Below are 19,551 nucleotides of genomic sequence, written 5' to 3'. Positions count from 1 at the left end.
TAGTGGAGGATGATTTCCTGGGAGAAGAGCTGGACTGTACACAGTTGTGGCTTCAATCGCAGTGACATGGACCAACTGGCTATCTCAGGATGCACTGGGAGTGAGAAATGCTTGGGTTCCTGTATTAGTTATCCAGTGCATCATAACAAACCATCCCCAAGCTTAATAACTTAAAACAGTAACTATTTACCATCTCATGACTTCTGTGGATCAGGACTTGAGACAGGGCGTAGTGGAATGGCTAGTCTCTGATCCCTGGTGGCTGGGGCCTCAGCTGGGAGGCTTGAAAGCATGTGGGATGGGACGACTTGCCCAGGGCTGGAGGCTGTGCTTCCAAGGTGGCTCAATCACATGGCTGGCAAGTTGGTGCTAGGAGATGGGTTCCTCTCCACACGGACCTTTTGACAGGGCTTCCTGAGTGTCCTTTCAAGATGGCGGGGGGTTTCCCCCAGAGCAAGAAATCTCGGAGACCAAGGTAGAAATGGCAATGACTTAGCCATAAGGAGTCACACAATATCACTTTGGCCATATGCTAATGGTCACAGAAGTCAGCCCTGGTCTCATGTGGGAGGGGACCACATAAGCACACGAAGACCACTGAGAGCCCTCTTGGAGTCTGGCTATCATCATCTACCCTCTGCCCTTCAATGACGCATGTGCCTCTTAAATGCAAAACATATTAACTTCTTCCCCAGGTCCCCTCAAATTTCACTCCTTTATCTGCTCAAAATGAAGGATCTCATCTTCTAAATCAGGTCCAGCTGTGGATAATGAGCCTCAGGTGTATTTCCTTGAGTATAGCTGCTTGAGTACAGTTCTTGATCTGAAGATCTGTGAACAAAAGACACAAGCTTTCTGCCCCAAACAAATTTGACATTCAGTGTTGGGACAGGCATATTATAACCACCTGTAACCATTGTAGACACTCCTCAAAGGGGAGAAAAATGGAGTCACTGATTATAGCTAATACGAAATGCATCAAGGCATGTGTTGCCAGTTCCTTGATTATGGCTGAAGTCTTGTGAATGACAGTTCTTGGCTCTACCCTCTGGACTCTAACTTCTACCTTTCCTTTTATACAAATCATAAATCAAAGAGAGCCTGTGTTTGCAGCTTACCCAAGAGTGGGCAGCAGGTTGGTAGCCCTGTGGGGCTGTACTGGAGCCACAAAGGGAAAGTTAAAGAATCTAGGCTTGCTGGACTCAGGGTTCAGCCAGCTTGCCTAGCAACAGGGCCACCGGCAGGGAGCACACAGGTCCCTGATGCAGGCAGAGAAGTTGGGATGGCACCCTCCTGGGGAAAGGGAGATCTTGCTCTGCCAATAGGGAGGCAGGATGCTGTGTACAGCATCCCCTTGGGTCTTGGCTCCTACTTGTCAACCATGAATTAATTTTTAGGCTGCTAATCTGTGCCTTCTTAGCCAGGACATATGGTGTGTACAATAGTTTTCACAGCTTGAAATTTCTAGTATGCCCTTGAATAACCTTCCTCGGCTCCTTGGTCAGAGACTGCTTCCATGGCTGTACTGCAATAGGCCTGGTCAACAGCACAGAGTCTGGCACCACACCCCCCCGAGTGTGGCTGGGTGGGGGCCCAAGCGGAGAAGGATCTGTGGCACTCTCCTCCTCTGGGCTCCTCTGACGTTGGCTTTATGGCTGGGGTGGTTCAGAATAAAGGCATGGTGGGTCAGAAGTGCAGGAGGAGATGGAGCTGTGGCTGACCCCAGATTAAGGGCAGAGATGGTGGTGGACAGAGACTGTGCAAGGCCTCATCTTTGTTATAGCCCAGATGGACTTCTCCTCTGTGTGACTGTATCACCAAATTAAAGCAATCAGGATTTCTTTTTTCTTGGTGGATGGACACTCTGCTCTGAAATTTTCATTAGCAAAATTAAGTTTAGTAGGGGCCAGGACCCCAGGTGATTAAATCCTTGTCTCCAGGGTACACAGCAGTCCCTTTCAGGGAAACCCAATCCCTCACCCCTGCCTGAGACTGTTTTTTGTTTGTTTGTTTTGGACTAATATCTACCATTTATGGGAAAATTTCAAAGCACCCTGCAATATATCACATGCGTTATCTCAGTGGTTTCTCACAGAAGCCCAGTGAAGTAGGTATTACCTCCACATCTTACAGAGAATGTAACAGTTTCAGAAAGGATAAGCCATTGGCCCAAGATCAAACTGCTAGGGAGAAGCCAAACCATAATTTGATTTTACTATGCCTCAAAATTAGTTTTTTTATAAGCACTCTGAGTTTTTAAAATTGCTTTGGAAACAAAATCCCCCCAAATAATGCCTGAATGCAAAAGGTACCTAAAAAGGTCCAAAAATGTGGGGTTTTTTATCCAAAAATGTTTTAGGGCTTCCCTGGTGGCGCAGTGGTTGAGCGTCTGCTTGCCGATGCAGGGGACACAGGTTCGCGCCCCGGTCTGGGAAGATCCCACATGCCGCGGAGCGGCTGGACCGCTGAGCCTGAGTCATGGCCGCGGAGCCTGTGCTCCGCAACGGGAGAGGCCACAGCAGTGAGAGGCCCGCATACCGCAAAAAAAAAAAAAAAAAAAAGTTTTAAATAACAGATTTGAAGATCATTTGTATAGTTTTTTCCTCTTAACAGGAGGTCAAACCTCGGACTAAAGTGGATTCCCTCTTATTGTTATTATCACCTCATGTAAATTAAAAAACAGGAAGGAGAAAATCTCGGAAAGAATTCTAGCTGAGGCCCCAAGTGTGCAATAAAATGTAAAGATCTTAAGAAACAAAAGCCCTGAAGAAAACCATTCAAGAGGCCTGCAAGTTTAAGAAAACACGAGTTCAATTAATTTTGCCCAGCTGAACTAAACTGCATGGAATGAGAGCTGGCAGAGCTCCTACTCAACACACTAGAACGCTGATGGAGTAAAAATGAACGGAATCGCTGTTGGCCCCAGAGATACTACAGACGCACCCGCTCAAGCCACTCGCCTAGGCGCAGAGCCGGGCGTAAGGGGTGAGGCGAAAGGGTGCACCGCTCGGCGCAGGGATCCGCCCCGCCTTCTCCGGCCCCGCCCCCCATGCTTCAGTTCCCAGCCTTGCCATTAGGGGTGGCCGCGAAGCTGCGCGGCCCCGGTTTCCAGCCGGGCCCTTTTCCCAGCCGGGCCCAAGCATGGCTGCCCCCAGGACTGCGGGTTGGGAAGCCTCCGTGCTCGCGCTTTGCTGACAGTCCCTGGCTGCTGTGGTCTCCTTTTCTTCCCCAGGCCCCTCCAGCAGACATGTTTGCCAAGGCCTTTCGAGTCAAGTCCAACACGGCCATCAAGGGGTCGGACAGGTGAGGGAGAGAAGAGCCTGCTCTGCCCACCAGGGCACCCAGACATCTCTCAAGCTCGGCTGGCTCACAGCCTTTTCTGGGCTGGAGGCCGAGGGGTACAGCCGGAGAAGGGACCCCGGGGGGCGGGCAAGGGTGAGTTAGACGTGTTTTGAGAGTGAAGATGGAGAGGAGGCCTGATTTATCTCCCAGGCTGTCTTTTGGATATTTTAGTGAGTTTACGAGAAAGCGTATAATTCAATCAGCGCGTATTGACTGCAGTCTGTTTAAGGTGTCGTGGAGGATGCCAAAATGAAGGAAAACGGGGTCCCTGCCCTACCAAGAGCTTTGAGTCCCTTGGGAGAGATTAGATGGGGCACAGAGAACTACAAGCATACGAGAAGAAGTGTCTAGTGATTACCACTGGCAGGAGAGACAGGTGGAGGGTGAGGTGAGAGGGGATAAGGCACATGTGGTAAGAAGTGTATCTGTTCAGTTTTGCAAATGAAGGTGTCACCTTGGGAATTTTGGAGGCAGTGTTCTATAGTTGTCATTCTTGGTGCCCTAGCAGAGCTGTTTAATCATAAGTTGACAGATTGGCCAAGCATAGATGAGAAAGGAGTGGGTCCAGGAGCTATGTGTGGAGTCAGGAAGGCAGGGCTTAGTTTCCAGTGGCAGGCTAACTTGGGTCGCTTACCGGATCTCAGTTTTTCCCTCTCTTTGTAGAATGGAAAGACATGCCCCAGGAACATGTGAAAATAGATGAGACATTGGATGAGAAAGAGAATGGGAGGTTTTGGAAGAGTGAGAATACGGCATCATCAACCAGTCTTTTTCTTGGGCCTCGTGATTGTATAGTAAGTCTTGAGTCCTCAGTATTTATTGGAATCCATCCGGGCAGCATACCTACCAGGTGTGTGCGCTCTCTCTGCAGGAGGAAGCTTCGGGCCGAGGTGACAGCTGCTTTCCCCACTCTTGGAACGGATCAGGTCTCTGAGTTAGTACCTGGAAAGGAAGAACTCAACACTGTGAAGTTGTATGCTCACAGAGGGGATGCAGTGACTGTGTACGTGCGTGGTGGTAACCCCATCCTATTTGAACTGGAGAAAACTCTATATCCGACAGGTATGGCAGTGGGATGGAGATGGCCATTACTATGGTCCTTGCCTAACATCTGTTTCTTCCATTAATCCGTCTTCCTTAAAACAAATAAATGCAAAATCTCCCTAAGAATCTTTTTGGACTTAGTGTCCCTAGAATTGGGTCTTTCAAGATCAGAAACTGCTATAGAAGTGAGGGGGAAAAAGGGTTAACACAAAAAGAGGGTGGTTGCCAAGGGAAATTCTGAGGTGAAGAAACACTGGTTTCTAGTGGGTTAAGTAGGGATTGGAGCAGAGGTCGTGAAAAGGGTGGAGTTTCAGGGCATGTAAAAAATGCTTCTTAAAACTTCCACGAGTGGAATTTTCTTAAGCTACTGAAGAGATCCTGTGATGGGAAAGAAGCTGGGTTAGTTAAACTCCATACCCAGCTGTCTTAGTGGTGGACTTTGGTTGAGATGTCTCACAGGGATTCTTTCTTAGGCTCTTGTCTGGCTCTCAGGATACTTTGCTTGCTTTCTTTGTCACAGATCTCAGAGAGGCAGTGTCCTTTTCTCTTTTCCATGGCTGCGGACACCTACTTTGTCATTCGGGCGCTTTTCTTCCTCCCAGCTTGGCTGCAGCAGTGCAGTGCAGTCTCCTACCCCAGGCCACCCTACCCCCACCCAGCTTTGCTGCTGTACACATACAAGCCCTTTTTGATCTAAGGGTTTTACTGCTAATCCCTGTGGAAACAGAGAGAATAAAAATAAGAAACATGGGAAAGTTTCAGAATTTCTTACAGGCTGGTGCCCTGGTTTCGGATTACTTGCTTCTGAGGACATAAAAGGAATCCTCGTTGGGGCTCTGTCCCTACTTTTATCCACTATGGCCATGTTTGGCTGCTGCCGTCCAGGTGGAACAATAGGTGCCTCCAAGTCTCAAGTGACACCCAGTTTCTTAAGTCTCCGCCTTCTTCAAGACTGCAGCCTCTTTGAGAAGGGAGTCAGCCTGATGTAAACTATATGGAATGTGTTTCCCACAGGAAAAGGGGCACTCAGTTCCCAGAGAGGGGAAAAGGGATACTGGACAGGCAAAAGCAGATGTTCACTTCATCACTAGTTTTAGCCTTACACATAAATATCCAACTTTGGCAGCTAAGCAGACTCTTAGAGCTGTAGCTCACTTCATGTGTCTTCCGACCAGTAAAAGTGATAACTTCTCAAGATCATAGATTGAGAGAAACTACTGCAAAGAGCTCAGTATAAATATGTAAAGAATGCAGGTCTCTAAGGCTAAAGGAAGCAAGGATTCTCAAGTAAATAGCATATAACATATAAACCGCTTCACAAACTTGGGGTAACCTAATAAAAAAAAAAAAAAGAATGCAGCTTCTTTGGGCATCCCCTTACAACCTTCTCTCTAGCTTTGACTTGAGTTTCTTTCTACATGTTGATTAATGTGGCCTTAGTGTTTGGCTTTGCCATTCCCCAGGGGGTTGACTTTTGGGCAGTAAGTGTTTTCTGGCTCTCTTCTTGGACAGTGTACACCCTGTGGTCTTATCCTGATCTTCTAGCAACATTTACAACATGGCCCCTGGTGCTTGAAAAACTGGTGGTGGGAGCAGGTAAGAGTATTTTCCTATATTCTGGATAGTGGCTGAAACCTACTTAGTAAAGGCCAACTACTTTAATAAATGTACCCATTTTGTGCATTCATATGATTGAAAAATAGAATTTTTCCCTCATGTCTGTTGCATCTCTTACTTGGCTGCTTCCATAAGCTCTCTGACCCTGCTGTAAGGCTTAAATAAGATAAGTGACATGAAAGTGCTCTGTGAACTGCCATATGCTATACTTTAGATGAATAAACTGAATTTAGGAAACCAGAATAAGATAGATCATGGAACTGGACCCTCAGCTTGGTGCTTCAGTTTGACCACTAGTCTCCCAGAAGGAAAAGGTCTGATCCTCAGTTTGCCACTTTTTATTTTCATTATGAATAATGTAGTTGATGCTTAACAAATGTATGTTTGTTGAGCAAATGAGTAAATGATGAAGTAAACTGTGGAGTTAGTTGCAATGCTTTTGTTTCCTGCAGATTTGATGCTGCCAGGGCTAGTGGTGCCCCCTGCTGGTCTGCCTCAGGTACAGAAGGGTGACCTCTGTGCCATTGCCTTGGTGGGGAACAGGTACTGTGCCAGTCAGCTGTGCCTATGGGGAAACAACTTAGGGAAAACTTGGGAGGGGTGGGAATGACAACTTCACAGCATATGGATAAAGGATTAAAAGAAAAAACATATTCTTCCTGAGCAATCAGAGAGTGGGGAATGGCAGTGAGCCTGTGGGGTGTCCATACATCTGGGCCAAGTGTATTTGCTCCTGCTGCTGCTGCTTCCTTTTTAAAATTTATTTGTTTTTTTTCTCCTTTAAACATTTTTTTCTTAGATTTACAGAAGAGTTGCAAGTATAGTACAGAGTCCTGAAATACTCCTTACCCAGCTTCCTGTAATGATAACATCTTGTATAACCACAGTACAGTTATCAACACTAAGGAATTAACATTGGTACAGTCCTTTTGACACTATTACAGACTTTATGCATATTTCCCCAGTTTTCCCACGATGTCTTTTTTTTCTTTTTTTGTGTTCAAGAATCCAGTCCAGGGTACCACATTGCATTTAGTTGTCATGTCTTCTTAGTCTCCTGTCTGTGACATTTTCTTGGTCTTTCCTGCCTTGCATGACTTCAACATTATTTTTGTCGAACATCCACATCATCATCCTCATCTTTTAATTATTTTTAATAGATTTATTGAGATACAGTTTTCATACTATAAAATTCACCTGTTTCAAATGTACGATTCGGTGATTTTTTTTAGTATATTTACAGGGTTGTTCAGCCATCACCACAGTGTCTCTTTTTTAAAATAAATTAGGAAGTAATGGTATGAACAGTTGTGAAAAATCAAAACCCTCTCACCCCATAATCCTTTTCTCCTAGAAGTAACCATTATCATTCTGATGCACGTCCTTGTCAGCCTTCTTCAATGCATATATACACGGGCATATAAAATGTATGGTTTGGGGTGTGTATGTTTAAAAATACAAATAAACAAACTTTATCCCTATTACTTTTTCACTTCAGGTAGTGGGGACATGTTCCATGTCAGCAAGCACAGATAAGCTGAATCTTTTTACCCACTGTGGGGTGATGGGAAAAGTCCTCTTCCAGTGGACATTGTGGTTGCCTCTACTTCGTCTCTATCACAAACAAGATCTTCCTGATGCCTCTAGGGACACTAGTGCCAATATTTTTCTAAAGTAGGTACTAGGAAGCAGAACTGTTTGGCTGAAGATCGTGCATATTTTCTGTTGCCCTATAAAAATGCTGTGTCAGTTTTCCCTCCTACCTACAGGGTATATGGAGCCTGTTTCCTTACATGCTCACCGACACTGGATATGATGGGTCATTTTCATTTGTATCATCCTGAATGAAAAATGACATCTTATTATTGTACTCATTGCTTCTTTGAGAGGGAAACATGGGAGGCATGGGAGGGGTCAGTGTTTAAAGATCTTATTTTTGTTGCTCATATTCTCCCATTTTCCTTGAACCTTTGGGAACCAAGCTCCTAGAAATGTTTCGTCCCTTGTTTACCTGTAGCAAAACTTGAAGTTGAAAAGAATGGTGAAATTATTGTTTTTTCCCCCCAGTATTCTATCCAAGATCGGAGAAAACTACATAAATGTGTATTTGGCCTCTGAGTTTGGCATTTAGAATGTATGTGGGAATGAATCCTAGGTGGTTTATGGAAGGGGGTGAGGGTACAAGGGAGTTTACTAAAACTACAAGACAGGTTCGAGACCGAAGTTCTTGAGCCATTGACGATTCCAAGGGTGGAAGACAAAGACCCGTCTTTTAGGAACTGGGAAAGAAGCCAAATTCAAAGATTCTGTGGCAGGAACTGACACATGGGCACAGGAAGTGGAGCCACCGGATTAGCAAACGTTTTTTTTGAAGTTCAGGTGTTGGGAAATCTGCCCTTGAATCGTCTCCCTTGGGTCCAGGCAACGTTGCCAGGCTTGTATATTCCCCCCCTGTTAGCCAGCTGGACACCGATCCTTACAGGCAATGTGTGAGCATTGCTGAGTAACAGTGGGCTGACAGAGATTTCCCATTTGGGCTTTGGAAGTTTTTTGTAGTTATTGTAAATGTGGTTGTTTCTGATATTTTGGACACATCCAGTTCTTAGATAGATGTTATACAGAGCAAGGCCTGTTATAAAGAACCAACTCAGAAGGAACCTTTCGTTGGTACCACTGTATCTCTCTTCTCTCTTCCCTCTGGCATCCCTCAGCCTAATTTATGGCATATGAATGGCCTCCCTTCTGAATTTCCATATAGGATGGCTATGCCTTTTTTAAGATAGGGGAGATAATTTATTTTTTGAAATTAAAGAAAGGGAACTTTAAATATCCTTCTGAGTCCTGGCTGGGTTTGGTTCATAATAAGAATATAAGAATGATAACATCAGTAGAGGAGTTACTTACACAGAAGGGAATATTTGGTCAAGGAATTTTTGAAAGTCATATGTGTAGGTAATTTGAATAAGATTGAGACTGCACCGAGTTTTAGCTCTGTGATACAAGTGGATGCTTCAGATTTGCAACCGTGGTGCTTTGAACACATGTGTAGAAACCTGGTCCTGACATGTGCCCTCCTGGAAGACTTTCCCTGACCCTCGTCTCTGACCTCCTCCTTCTCAGAGCCCCCGTTGCCATCGGAGTTGCTGCCATGTCCACAGCCGAGATGCTGACCTCAGGTCTGAAGGGAAGGGGCTTCTCTGTGCTCCACACCTACCAGGACCACTTGTGGTGGGTTCCATGCTTTTTCTGTTTTATAGGGAGCTGGGTGGGCGGAGGGAGCACAGGGCCTGGATTGAGAAGCGAGAGTTTTGATCCCTGCTGTGTCCTTAGTCAAGTTGCTGACCCTAGACATTAATTTCCTTGCAAAATGTGGAGAAAAGATTTTTTTTTTGGCCTGTTTAGAAAAGAAATTACAGAGAACTTGATTTCCTAGGTGAATTATAGAATCCTAGGGCTGGAAGAAGGCCTTAGGGATTGTCTTCTCTGCCTCTCAGTACAGTGATATTCTTTATTTTTATGGCACTGGTCGATCTGGCCTTTTCTGCCGTGTACATTTAGGCATTTTCTGACCCCATGATGAGTGCTCGGGAATTCTCACATCTGAATCCAGATCAAAGCAGAGTAGATCCTCAGGCACCAGGGTGACAACCTGATGACTTTCCTGTTGTTCAAGTTCCACATTTAGGATCTCCTCCTCATTACGGAACTTGCACTTTCTCACTGTGACGGTTGCTCTCTGGAGCTGTATGTGAGTTTATTTTCTGGTTATTTTCGTGTCATTTAACCAAAATAGTAAGTAGTGCTTTTCTCGAAAGCAGTCTACCTGGTCTTCTGGCCAAGTGTTGTGTGGCCTGTTGGTATAGATTTACCCTTACGTTTTTAGTCAGTCTTGGAGTTACTTATTTTACAAGTATTGGCCAAGCCCTGCTTTGCTGGAGGTACAGCCTCATCAGTGTGGGTTTCAGCAGGCATCTGAGGGCTGCTTACTCACGTACTCCCAGCACCTTGTTTTCTGACTGTTAGTCTGGGCAGTTAAGGTCCTGTTGTCTAAATTGTTTTATCAGTGGCTGCCTCAGTCTCCCGTCCTCCCGCCCTTTGAAAACACTTATGGTATTTACCTGATCAGAATAGCCTAAACATACGCTCTGGCCTCACTAGTAGCCATACTTAATAAGCCTTGCTGCGGCTGTTAGTAAAACTTTGTTTGACTTGCATAATCTTAGTTAACATAAAGCTTTTTGTTTTTACCGCTCTGCTATGTGGCATCCCTTTTTTTCCTGTCTTCATAAGGCTTAGTGGCATAAAGCCATTGTAATCTCTACTCTGCAGGTTAGATTGCATTCTTTTTTTTCAGTTGAGGTATAGTTGATGTACAATGTTGTGTTAGTTTCAGGTGAACAGCCAAGTGATTCTAGTGACCATTAGTATATCTAGTGATTCTAGATATAGATATATACATATATGTTCTTTCTCAGATTCTTTTCCATTAAAGGTTATTACAAGGTATTGAATATAGTTCCCTGTGCTATACAGTTGGTCCTTGTCATTTATCTATTTTAGATTGCATTCTGATTTAACACAGAAGCAGTCTTGAGCAGTCTTGAGCAGTCCAGGTGTTTGTAATTTGTTCCATACGCTCAACCTTGGGTTTGTATTTCACCAACCTGGTACTACAGATGCGTTTGCAATCTTCATTTGGTTATTTAATTCAAAATGGTTTTATTTTTAATTTATATGGAGGGAATACTTTGGAAGGGGAGCTCCACTTTAACTATGTTGTCTTTAATTTTTCTCTGTCCCTGAATTTCTGTTAATAATATTATTATTCCTTGGGTTAAGGAGGAGGCAAGAATTACTCTCCCCATTTCAAAGATGAGGAAACTGAGGCATGGGACTTCTCTGGGCCCAGAATTGGAAACAGAGTTGAGAGGCACACCCAGGTTCTCTGGCCTCTCCTGGACACCCCTGCCTGTGGGTCTTACTCTCTCTGGACCCCTGCTGACCCCCTGACCGGGGCTGGAGTGTTGTGGCTGCTGCTCAGTGTTTCTGACATGAGGTTTTTGCAGGCGATCTGGAGACAAGTCCTCTCCACCATCCATTGCTCCACTGGCCCTGGATCCCCCAGATCTCAGTGAAGAGAAGGGGTCTGTCCAGGCAGACACCACCTTGCAGGGAGACATGAGGCGCCTGACCCTGGCGGGAGAGGAGGAGGAGGGGGAGGTTCAGCAGAGGTGTGGGGAGAAGTCCCCGTCGGAAGCTACAGAAGACCCCAGTGTCGGGGGCCTGAGCCCAGAGCCCACGGACAGCAAGACCCTTCCAGGTACAGCTCTGGCAGGAGCAGGGCGCTCGCCTCTCAGTGTGGGGACTGAAGCGCTGGGCTCTGCTTCCGCCCAGAGCGGCGCCACGGCTCCGGGAGGGGCGGGGAAAGGCCTTAGTTTTGGTGAGGGTGGTGCCACAGCCCTTTGCCATCTTACCTGGGAGTCTTGCGCATATGTGGCGTTTCCCTGGATACCCGTCGGCTCTGCTATTTGGACTGTTCCCAGCTACACGGCCCTCTTAGTTTTCTTCTGGCTCTGACTTCTCTATCAGAGAAGCATCTGCGCCTGGCTGGGTGGGACTTTGTGGCCTGACCCCCTCTGTGGGGTCAGACCTCTGTAAAGGCTCAGTGTTCTAGAGAGTCTGGGAGCTTTGGTGCCTGGGAATGGGCTCCTTCAGAGCTGAGGGTTGAGGTACGGATGTCACCGTGCGGGGAGTTATCTTGTGCTGCGCGGGCCTTCTGCGGCCTTCAGGAAGGATGTGGTTCTTGTCTTCTCCTTGCAGATCAAATGGACGAAGTGTTGCAGAGATGCTTCTTGCATGCTTTGAAGTACCGCGTCAAAAAGGCTGACCTCCCTTTACTCACCAGCACTCTCCTGGGCAGCCACATGTTCTCCTGCTGGTATGGAAGGCATGGTGTGGGCTGGGGGCCGGGCGGTGGGTCTGTCTCCTGCTCTTTGGTGGTAGGATGGGACAAGGCTGATGGGGGAATTGTTTTAGGGACATGATGTGGAAAGAGCGAAGTGGAGGGTTGATCTAGCAAACACTGAGTTTTAAAGACTTAAGTTTTAGCCAGTGAAAGGATGTCGAGGAAATGAAGGTTAAAATGCGCAAGGCGCTTTGAGCACTGCCTCTGCTGTGGTGATTCTGGGCTCTTTTACAGATTGGGCAGCATGTCCGGCCCCGGAAGGGCCCTGGGGCAGCCTGTTTGTTCTGGAGGCTTCAGTCCCCTCACCTTTCTGAAGAGTAGGTGGGCCAGATTAGGTTGTGTCAGCAGGAAGAATCGGTGTGAACACCCCCACCCGACCCGCACACACAGCCACCAGCAGAGGGAGTGTTACATGTGGGTTGAACCTGGACTTTGAAGACTGAGCCATCTGGGCTCAAAAGCCAGCTCCCCAGGGTGTTGGAGCAAAGGTGTATTTGAGCCCATTACCAGGCTTCTCTGAGCCCTGATTTCTAACACTTGTAAGATTGCTGTCAAGATCGAATAACCTGACATTTAATAAGCACCCGGTAAATATTATCATGTCAGGAGATTTGCTTATTGATTTTCACCTCAAGTCTGAACTTCTTTCTTTTTGAGAATTTTGCTCTGTTTTTTAAACAAGGGGTTTTAATGTAATTCTCTTCCTCTACGTGTGAGCTTCTTTAAGGCATTCTATACACATGTGGGGTCTGGAGTGCGCGGCAGATCTAGTTTTCAGTCTCATCTATAACTACGGCCATGTCCCAAATTAAGCCTCTGGAACAGATGCCGAGGGAGACTAGAAGTGAATGTTCAGGATATACTTTCTGGTATATCGTCTACCTTGAGAGAAAAGGATTTAAACCCACAGAATAATACACAGGTTGGTGAACACCTGACAATAATAACAAAAGATGCACTGACTTATAAAAAGTCTTTTACTATGTATCCCAGGATGGCCAATACAAGCTGGTTAGGTAATTAGCCCTTCAAGAGTTCTTTTACAGTCATATAAAAATGCTTTGCCTTGTTAAAAAAAGATATCTAGTCTACCAAAAACATATCCATTAATGGGCTTGGTGTTGTTTCTTTTTTTCCATTTTCAGGTTTGCAAGATAATTAAAAATACCTACATTTCATCTCTGAGCACACCAGCTGTCCATTAGCTAATCAGTTTTGGCAATACAGTGCACAGAGGTATACCACCACTGGTTTCTGACATTAAGTTAGCTTTAAGCTTATTGGCTATTCGTACAATTGGAGGCAGCTTGGAACCCAGGCCCTGGAAAGCATTTGCAGGGTTTACTACCCTTTTGCCTGACACCTTTTCAATGGTGAGAGGTCTGGGCACAGACTTGCTAATCCAAGGGTGTCTTAGTGCTTGAGCTGGGGTCAGGCGGGCAGAGGGGTCCCAGGTAAGACACCTTTTCAAAAAGTCTATGAAGAGGTAATCATCACACCCCTTCAGTGCTGTCCGCCAGTCTTTGCTGCCTGGGGGACCCCGCTTCTTAACCCTCCGTGAACGACCGCCCACAAACACAACCCTCCCATCTGCCCGACTGGTCACAAAACAGTAGCGAGGTAGACCTCTGGAGTTAATAAAGTACTTGGCACGTTTGGATTGCTCCAGGAGTTTTGGTGGTGGCATCCCTAGAAGCTCCATCATACAGGCCAGCTGGTCTCCTTCATCCTCTCCAGGGAAGAGAGGATGTCCTGTTAAAAGTTCTGCAAGGATGCAGCCAAAACTCCACATGTCAATGGACGTGCTGTAGCGGCTTCCTAAGATGATCTCTGGAGCTCTGTAGAACCGAGACTGGATATAGGTGTAAAGCTTCCGGTACTCAAAACAGCTGGACCCAAAGTCAATGACCTTAGTCGCACTGTGCCCATCGTGTTTCAGGAGAATGTTTTCTGGCTTCAGGTCACAGTGAATGATCTTGTTTCTGTGGAGAGCATCCAAGGATTGCAAGATGGATTGAGCAAACTTGCGAACCAACTGGATACTAAAACCCTGGAACTTGTTTTTTTTCATGAGCTCATAAAGGTCTACGCTCAGTAACTCAAAGGCCATGCAAACATGGTTCCGGAACGTGAAACTTTCCAGCATATGAATAACGTTCATGCTACCGGTTTTATCCTGCTTTTTAAGATGCTCCAAAATCCGGATCTCCTCGGCTGCTTGGCGATGGAGGTGCTTTTCATTGCGTACCATCTTCAGGGCCACGTACTGTCGAAGTTTGTGATCATAGACCCGGGCTACCTGCCCAAAACTGCCCTTGCCAATAATTTTCAGCACCTCATATCGATAAGCTAGATGGTCTCGAGGCACGTGAATGTAGGCCCCATCTGCATCATCATAACCCCCATTATTGGGACCACCGATAACTCCATGTCTTTTTTTGGCATTTGGACCCACAAAGTAGATTTCTGGATAATTGATGATTTCCAGCTTCTCGTAAGCAGTGAGGTGGTGTTTATACTGCTTCAGTGCTTGTTCTGGAGTCAGAGGCAACACTTTGGATGCTTTGGATGAACTGCTGGATTTTACTGTATTCAAACGATCTGAACTTTTACCCTGAGAAACTGTAGGAGAGCATTTTTCAGAGTCGTTGATGCCATCTGACTGAAAAGTATCAGATCTTCTGTTGCCAGATTCTTGAAATAGTTGTTCTACCTTCATCTCACCTCCATTCAGGAAGCACTGAGTAGGATCTCTTGTTAAATGCTCAGTGGTGATCTACGGCAAAGAGAAGTGAATCTATGTTAAAGTCACTAAAAATGGTGGAAGAACGAAAGAATCGTCCCCCTGACTGAACAAAACAACAAAACATGCCAGTTGTGTAGTTAAAAGGCCCAAAAGTGAGATAAGAAAAGCAGGAGTCTCTAGAAACTCGTGTTATGTTAATCCTTAGGTTCCCTGACTGCTGTGGCCACCCCAGCCCCACTACATAGGCCTCCCTTTGTTCAAAACAAGACGGTCATCTTACCATACCCGAAACATGCTAGATTCCTTCTAACTGGTATGTCTTCCTACCGAGAATCTTTTCACCCTATCCACTCAAATCCTACGCTCTTTCAAAGCCCAATGCTAGTCCTCCCTCTTCCACTTAGAACTACTCCAAGCCCATACTAACTATGGCTCCACTCACATCTTAGCTGCAGCTTTTCGAGTCTGCCACGTAATCTGGCCCTTGTTATATATATACTGTCCTATATTGTTCACAAACTGTTTCAAGTATCTTCCCAAATCTTAAGGGCATGTACCAGGAGCAAATGAATACATATTAAAGTGTTCTGTAAATGATAAAGGGACAGAGGCAGGATGTGATCCCCAGGTCTTCTGAATCTTGGTCCAGAACATTAACATAACCTGGTACCAGCTTCTCCTAGTGCCTGTACTATTCTCCAGTAGGGCTGAATGTTGACCTTGGCCTGGAATCAACCAAGGCCTCATCATCTACTCCTGGGTCCCCAAATAAATGATCGCATCTTTCTATCTCAGTTCATTGAATCACAAAATTTCTAATCCAGAGAGAACTCTTGAGATCACCAAGGCCAATTCTTTATGTATCTGATGAATAGCAGTGAGAATCTAAGGCCCCAGGGTGCTTCTTGTAAAACTCTCCTAAAGACAAAGAGTCTCCTTTCTCTGTCCTTCCCTTGCTCATAGACACATACACTAGTCTCCCTCAGCAAACGCCTACGTGACAAAGGCATACAACTCTTTTTACTTGATTTGGCATCACCTTTTCCTGCAAGGAACAATAACCTACAGAAGAAAACTCTACTTATTAAATACCTCTGAAATGAAATAAGATTCTTTGAAACTCGGTGGAGGGAAAGACAATGACAAAGCCAGACGCTAAAAAAAATACTAAGAAAAATATAAGAATGTGCTAGAAGGAAAGAAGAAAAAAAGTGCTACATCTGTTGTTTAAAAAAAAAAGTCTGGGATACTTCAAAGAACAACTCTTTTTCGTAACAGACCCTGAAGAACTTTACCCCCGATCTGTATGATTGAGAGCCTCTATGATCAGGGGTAGATAATTCCAGAGAAGCTCTGAGCTATCTTTATGATCTCTTAAAATATAACGCAAATTATAAGGTAATGATCCAAAGTGGCCAACCATTTAAAAAAGAGAATTTTAATATAACCTAAGCAAACAACACCTGACCCATCACCTATATAAATAAAAATATAAAAGATGTAAATATAAAAAACAAAAAAGGGATGAAAAAAACATTAAGTGTTGTCATACTTTAGACAGCCCCTAATTTAGTTATAAAAGCACGACATTAGTTCCTGCCTGCTTCTTTTAGGTCATTTAATCAATTTAAACATTTATATAGTACTACAGTTACAAAAATGAGGCACTGCACCATCTTACATATAAGCAAAGCAGCCAGTACAACGGTAGCCATACTTTGGCATTGAGTTTCCAAATAAAGAGGCAAGATACGGACCAGGAGAGATCTCTGATACCAAAATAGAGAACTATCACTAGTCAAGAAAATAAAACAGGCTGGCAGACAGAACCTAAATACCTTGCTAAGATGTAAGTATAATGCAACATTTTGTTTATCAGCAATTAAGTCAAATAACCTTTCCTGTTTTTAGGGATGGAAAAAAAAGGCCTCATCCATCCATCTAACATTCACATGAGCACTAATTGTTCACAATTATAAAAGTGCCAAAAAACAGGTTACCTCAAGGCACTACAATCTATTAGGAGATAGGTTTGGCTGAACTAGGGAATTATAATTATTTGGTTTTAGGTAGATTTACATAACAAAACCAAATATTTGCATGCATCTAAACCAGTTTTCCTTAAATTTTTACTACCTAACCGAAATGCATCTAAATATTTACTGCTAAAATCCTGGGGACACATTCTGAAGAAACGTGAAGTCAGAAGGCCTAGGTTGGGGTCCTGGCTACACTGCTCAAAAACTGTAGGTCCCAGGGTAGGCTTAACCTTTAGCCCAGTTTCTTAGCCTCAATTTCTTTATCTTTAAAATGTGGATAATAATACCTCCTTGCAGGATGTTGCGTGAATCAAATTATAATTAGTAATATATGTGAAAGACCCTCAGAAACTATAAAACATGTTAAAAACACTGGTAACAATTAGGCAAAATTCTCAATATATTGTTTAAACTCCAATACACCCTCCCTTTCCCCTTTCAGCTTATCTTTTCTCTCTGTGGTGCCTTCCTCTGCAGTTCCAGACTCCCTCCACCAGACATCTGGCATCAACTATGCCTTCTGCTCCGTGAAGGCCTGCACAATCAGCCTTCCCTTAGGATGCGTGGAAACACCTCACCCACTTTCTCCCCCACATAAAACCTCCTTTCAACTTGCCATGCAATTTAATGGGTTATCTCTCCAGACATATTTGACCTTTAAAAAGATCAATGCCTTAACCCAAGGGAATGACTCTCTAGGACCCGCGGTCATCAATGACAAGCTGGTAGGAAAGGTATTTGTGGTCCAGGGTCCACCCCTGGGCATTTCACCTACTCTACCTACATGTAAGGCTGTGCTGGCTCTGGAGGTATTCATTTCTGTTTGTGGTAAAGAGAGGGTCTCAGGTACAGACTGTTAATAAGAACAGAAATTTAACTTCCACAGAACTATTACAATAAGATTAAGGATGTCATTTGGATTTCCTGACTCATGGTTTTTCCTTAAAGTGAGCCTAAATCTCTCTCTCTGCAAATTAAGTCTTATTTTGCCCTCCGGAACTACACAGGAGTGTCCAAATTTCCATGTTAAAGCCCTTCAGATACCTAAAAGGGGCTGTCCTGCCTTCACCATTTTTTCTCGAGGCTCATCATCCCCATCACATCCTCCACCTCACACAGCCTGGGTCAGGCTGCCTTACTATATCCTATTCACGTTCTCAGCACGTTATGGGCTGCACGTTATATCTCTCTGCAAGTGTGGCTTCCAGAACAGAACAAGACACTTCAGGTCTAGTCCCCTGTGGACTGTCAAGGTTTGAACCTCCAATGAATCTGAAGAATTCCAGAAAGAAATTTTTCCACACAGGGAGGGGTTCTCGCCTTAGCTTTCTTTCCTTTCCTGTAATAACTCAAATACTGGTCTGAATCAATTATGTATCAAGTCTGCTGTGCTATAAATAAAATCTTCCTTCCGTTGTTCTACGAGAATCTACAATTTTCACACATGTTAAAGTAGTTACAAAACACTGTATATTTCTAGTCTAGGGTTATAATCACAAGAACTGACCAATGTCTGCTATCGACTTCAAATATTTTAACTATGTAATTATATCCAGAGAGACAAATAATGCCAGATTAATCATGTTTCATTTAAGAATGCTTCATGTACATTGTTAATTTGGAGCCCTCTTTTTTTTTTTTAACACCCCTGTATTGGAGTATAATTGCTTTACAATGGTGTGTTAGTTTCTGCTTTATAACAAAGCGAATCAGCCATACATATACATATGTCCCCATATCTCCTCCATCTTGCGTCTCCCATCCTCCCTATCCCACCCCTCTAGGTGGTCACAAAGCACCGAGCTGATCAATTTGGAGCACTCTTGACATTTCAAATAGAATCTTCAACTGCGTTAATCAAGTCTTAAAGATCTTGTTGAGAAATTCAGAAAAGGAATATCCTTCTCATCCAGATATAAAACACCACCCCCTCCCTCGTTCTCGACCCTAAATCTCTGCAACACAAAGCTAACCCAATAAAAGCCTATGAGCAGATGATTTATAGTTTCCAACAAGAATGTAAGGGCATCTTGGATAAACAAGGAAGCCAAAGCACTTTGTGAAATGAGCAATAGCGTCTCGCAATGGAGTCATGGCATAATGAACTATAAGTGTTACTAAGAGGTCAAAAGCACTTTTTTCAGCAAAATTTGCAAAGACACCATTGTTTTAGAATCTAAAATCTTGTGTTTTGCAAGCTGTGTTACTCTGAATACCACACAGTAAAAAAAATCATTTTGATCCTGAAACATACAATTTAATTGCCCTACTATATGGTGATTAGCACTGGCCAACTCTGAAGTAAAGTTAAAATGGACTTTAAGTCACATGATGACGGACTGTAAAAGTTTCCCAGAGAGATGTGCTAATTGTCAGCAAGTAACCACGAAATCTGATAGTCAACACACGAGTATATAGGTGGTTCTGGAGCTCTTAGAGGTTTTTACATATTAAAAACAATAAGCTTGTGGAGAATGGAAACTTACTGCACTTTGGAAAGGAGATTAAAAATAGGGTGACCAGCCTTCCAAATATATGTAGCCCGTATCTTGTAATATTATTAGCCTTGAAAGTAGTGAAGGGGTTGATTTTTAATGGCAAAAGCTGACAAAGCGTTGGGAAGGACTATGAAAAATGCAAGCAGTGTTTTACATAGAAATAATTTTAGGTCTTAAACAGAAATAGGAAGGAGAATTATTGATAAATTAGTCTACTCAATTATTCAGTTTGTTCGTTGATGATATATGCAGCAAATTTTAAAGTCACAGGATAGATTCTCCCTGTCATGGAACTTGTCC

At 44.2% G+C, this 19,551-nt stretch overlaps 2 protein-coding genes across 2 annotated transcripts; one reads left to right on the top strand and one right to left on the bottom strand.

Moving 5' to 3' along the window:
* Positions 1–3,247: 3,247 nt before the first annotated feature.
* LOC308629566 (eukaryotic translation initiation factor 2D-like) lies at positions 3,248–13,225 on the top strand (the record flags this gene model as incomplete). The annotated part of the gene is made up of 8 exons (XM_081257564.1): positions 3,248–3,303; positions 4,214–4,404; positions 5,899–5,982; positions 6,456–6,546; positions 9,124–9,231; positions 11,070–11,488; positions 11,824–11,941; positions 13,114–13,225. The coding sequence occupies 8 exons, from the start codon at positions 3,248–3,250 to the stop codon at positions 13,124–13,126; spliced, it is 1,080 nt and encodes a 359-aa protein (XP_081113690.1). The 3' UTR covers positions 13,127–13,225.
* LOC308611905 (dual specificity tyrosine-phosphorylation-regulated kinase 3) lies at positions 13,170–16,580 on the bottom strand (the record flags this gene model as incomplete). Its single annotated transcript, XM_081224051.1, has 1 exon — positions 13,170–16,580. Exon 1 carries the CDS (start codon positions 14,685–14,687, stop codon positions 13,170–13,172), a length of 1,518 nt encoding a protein of 505 aa, XP_081080177.1. The 5' UTR covers positions 14,688–16,580.
* Between the last annotated feature and the right edge of the window lie 2,971 nt (positions 16,581–19,551).

The sequence above is a fragment of the Mesoplodon bidens genome (assembly GCF_964165515.1).
Source record: "Mesoplodon bidens genome assembly, chromosome: 2".
Classification (NCBI taxonomy): Eukaryota; Metazoa; Chordata; class Mammalia; order Artiodactyla; family Ziphiidae; genus Mesoplodon; species Mesoplodon bidens.
The sequence above is the reverse complement of the archived record's forward strand: the minus strand, read 5'-3'. Positions and strand labels throughout refer to the sequence as shown.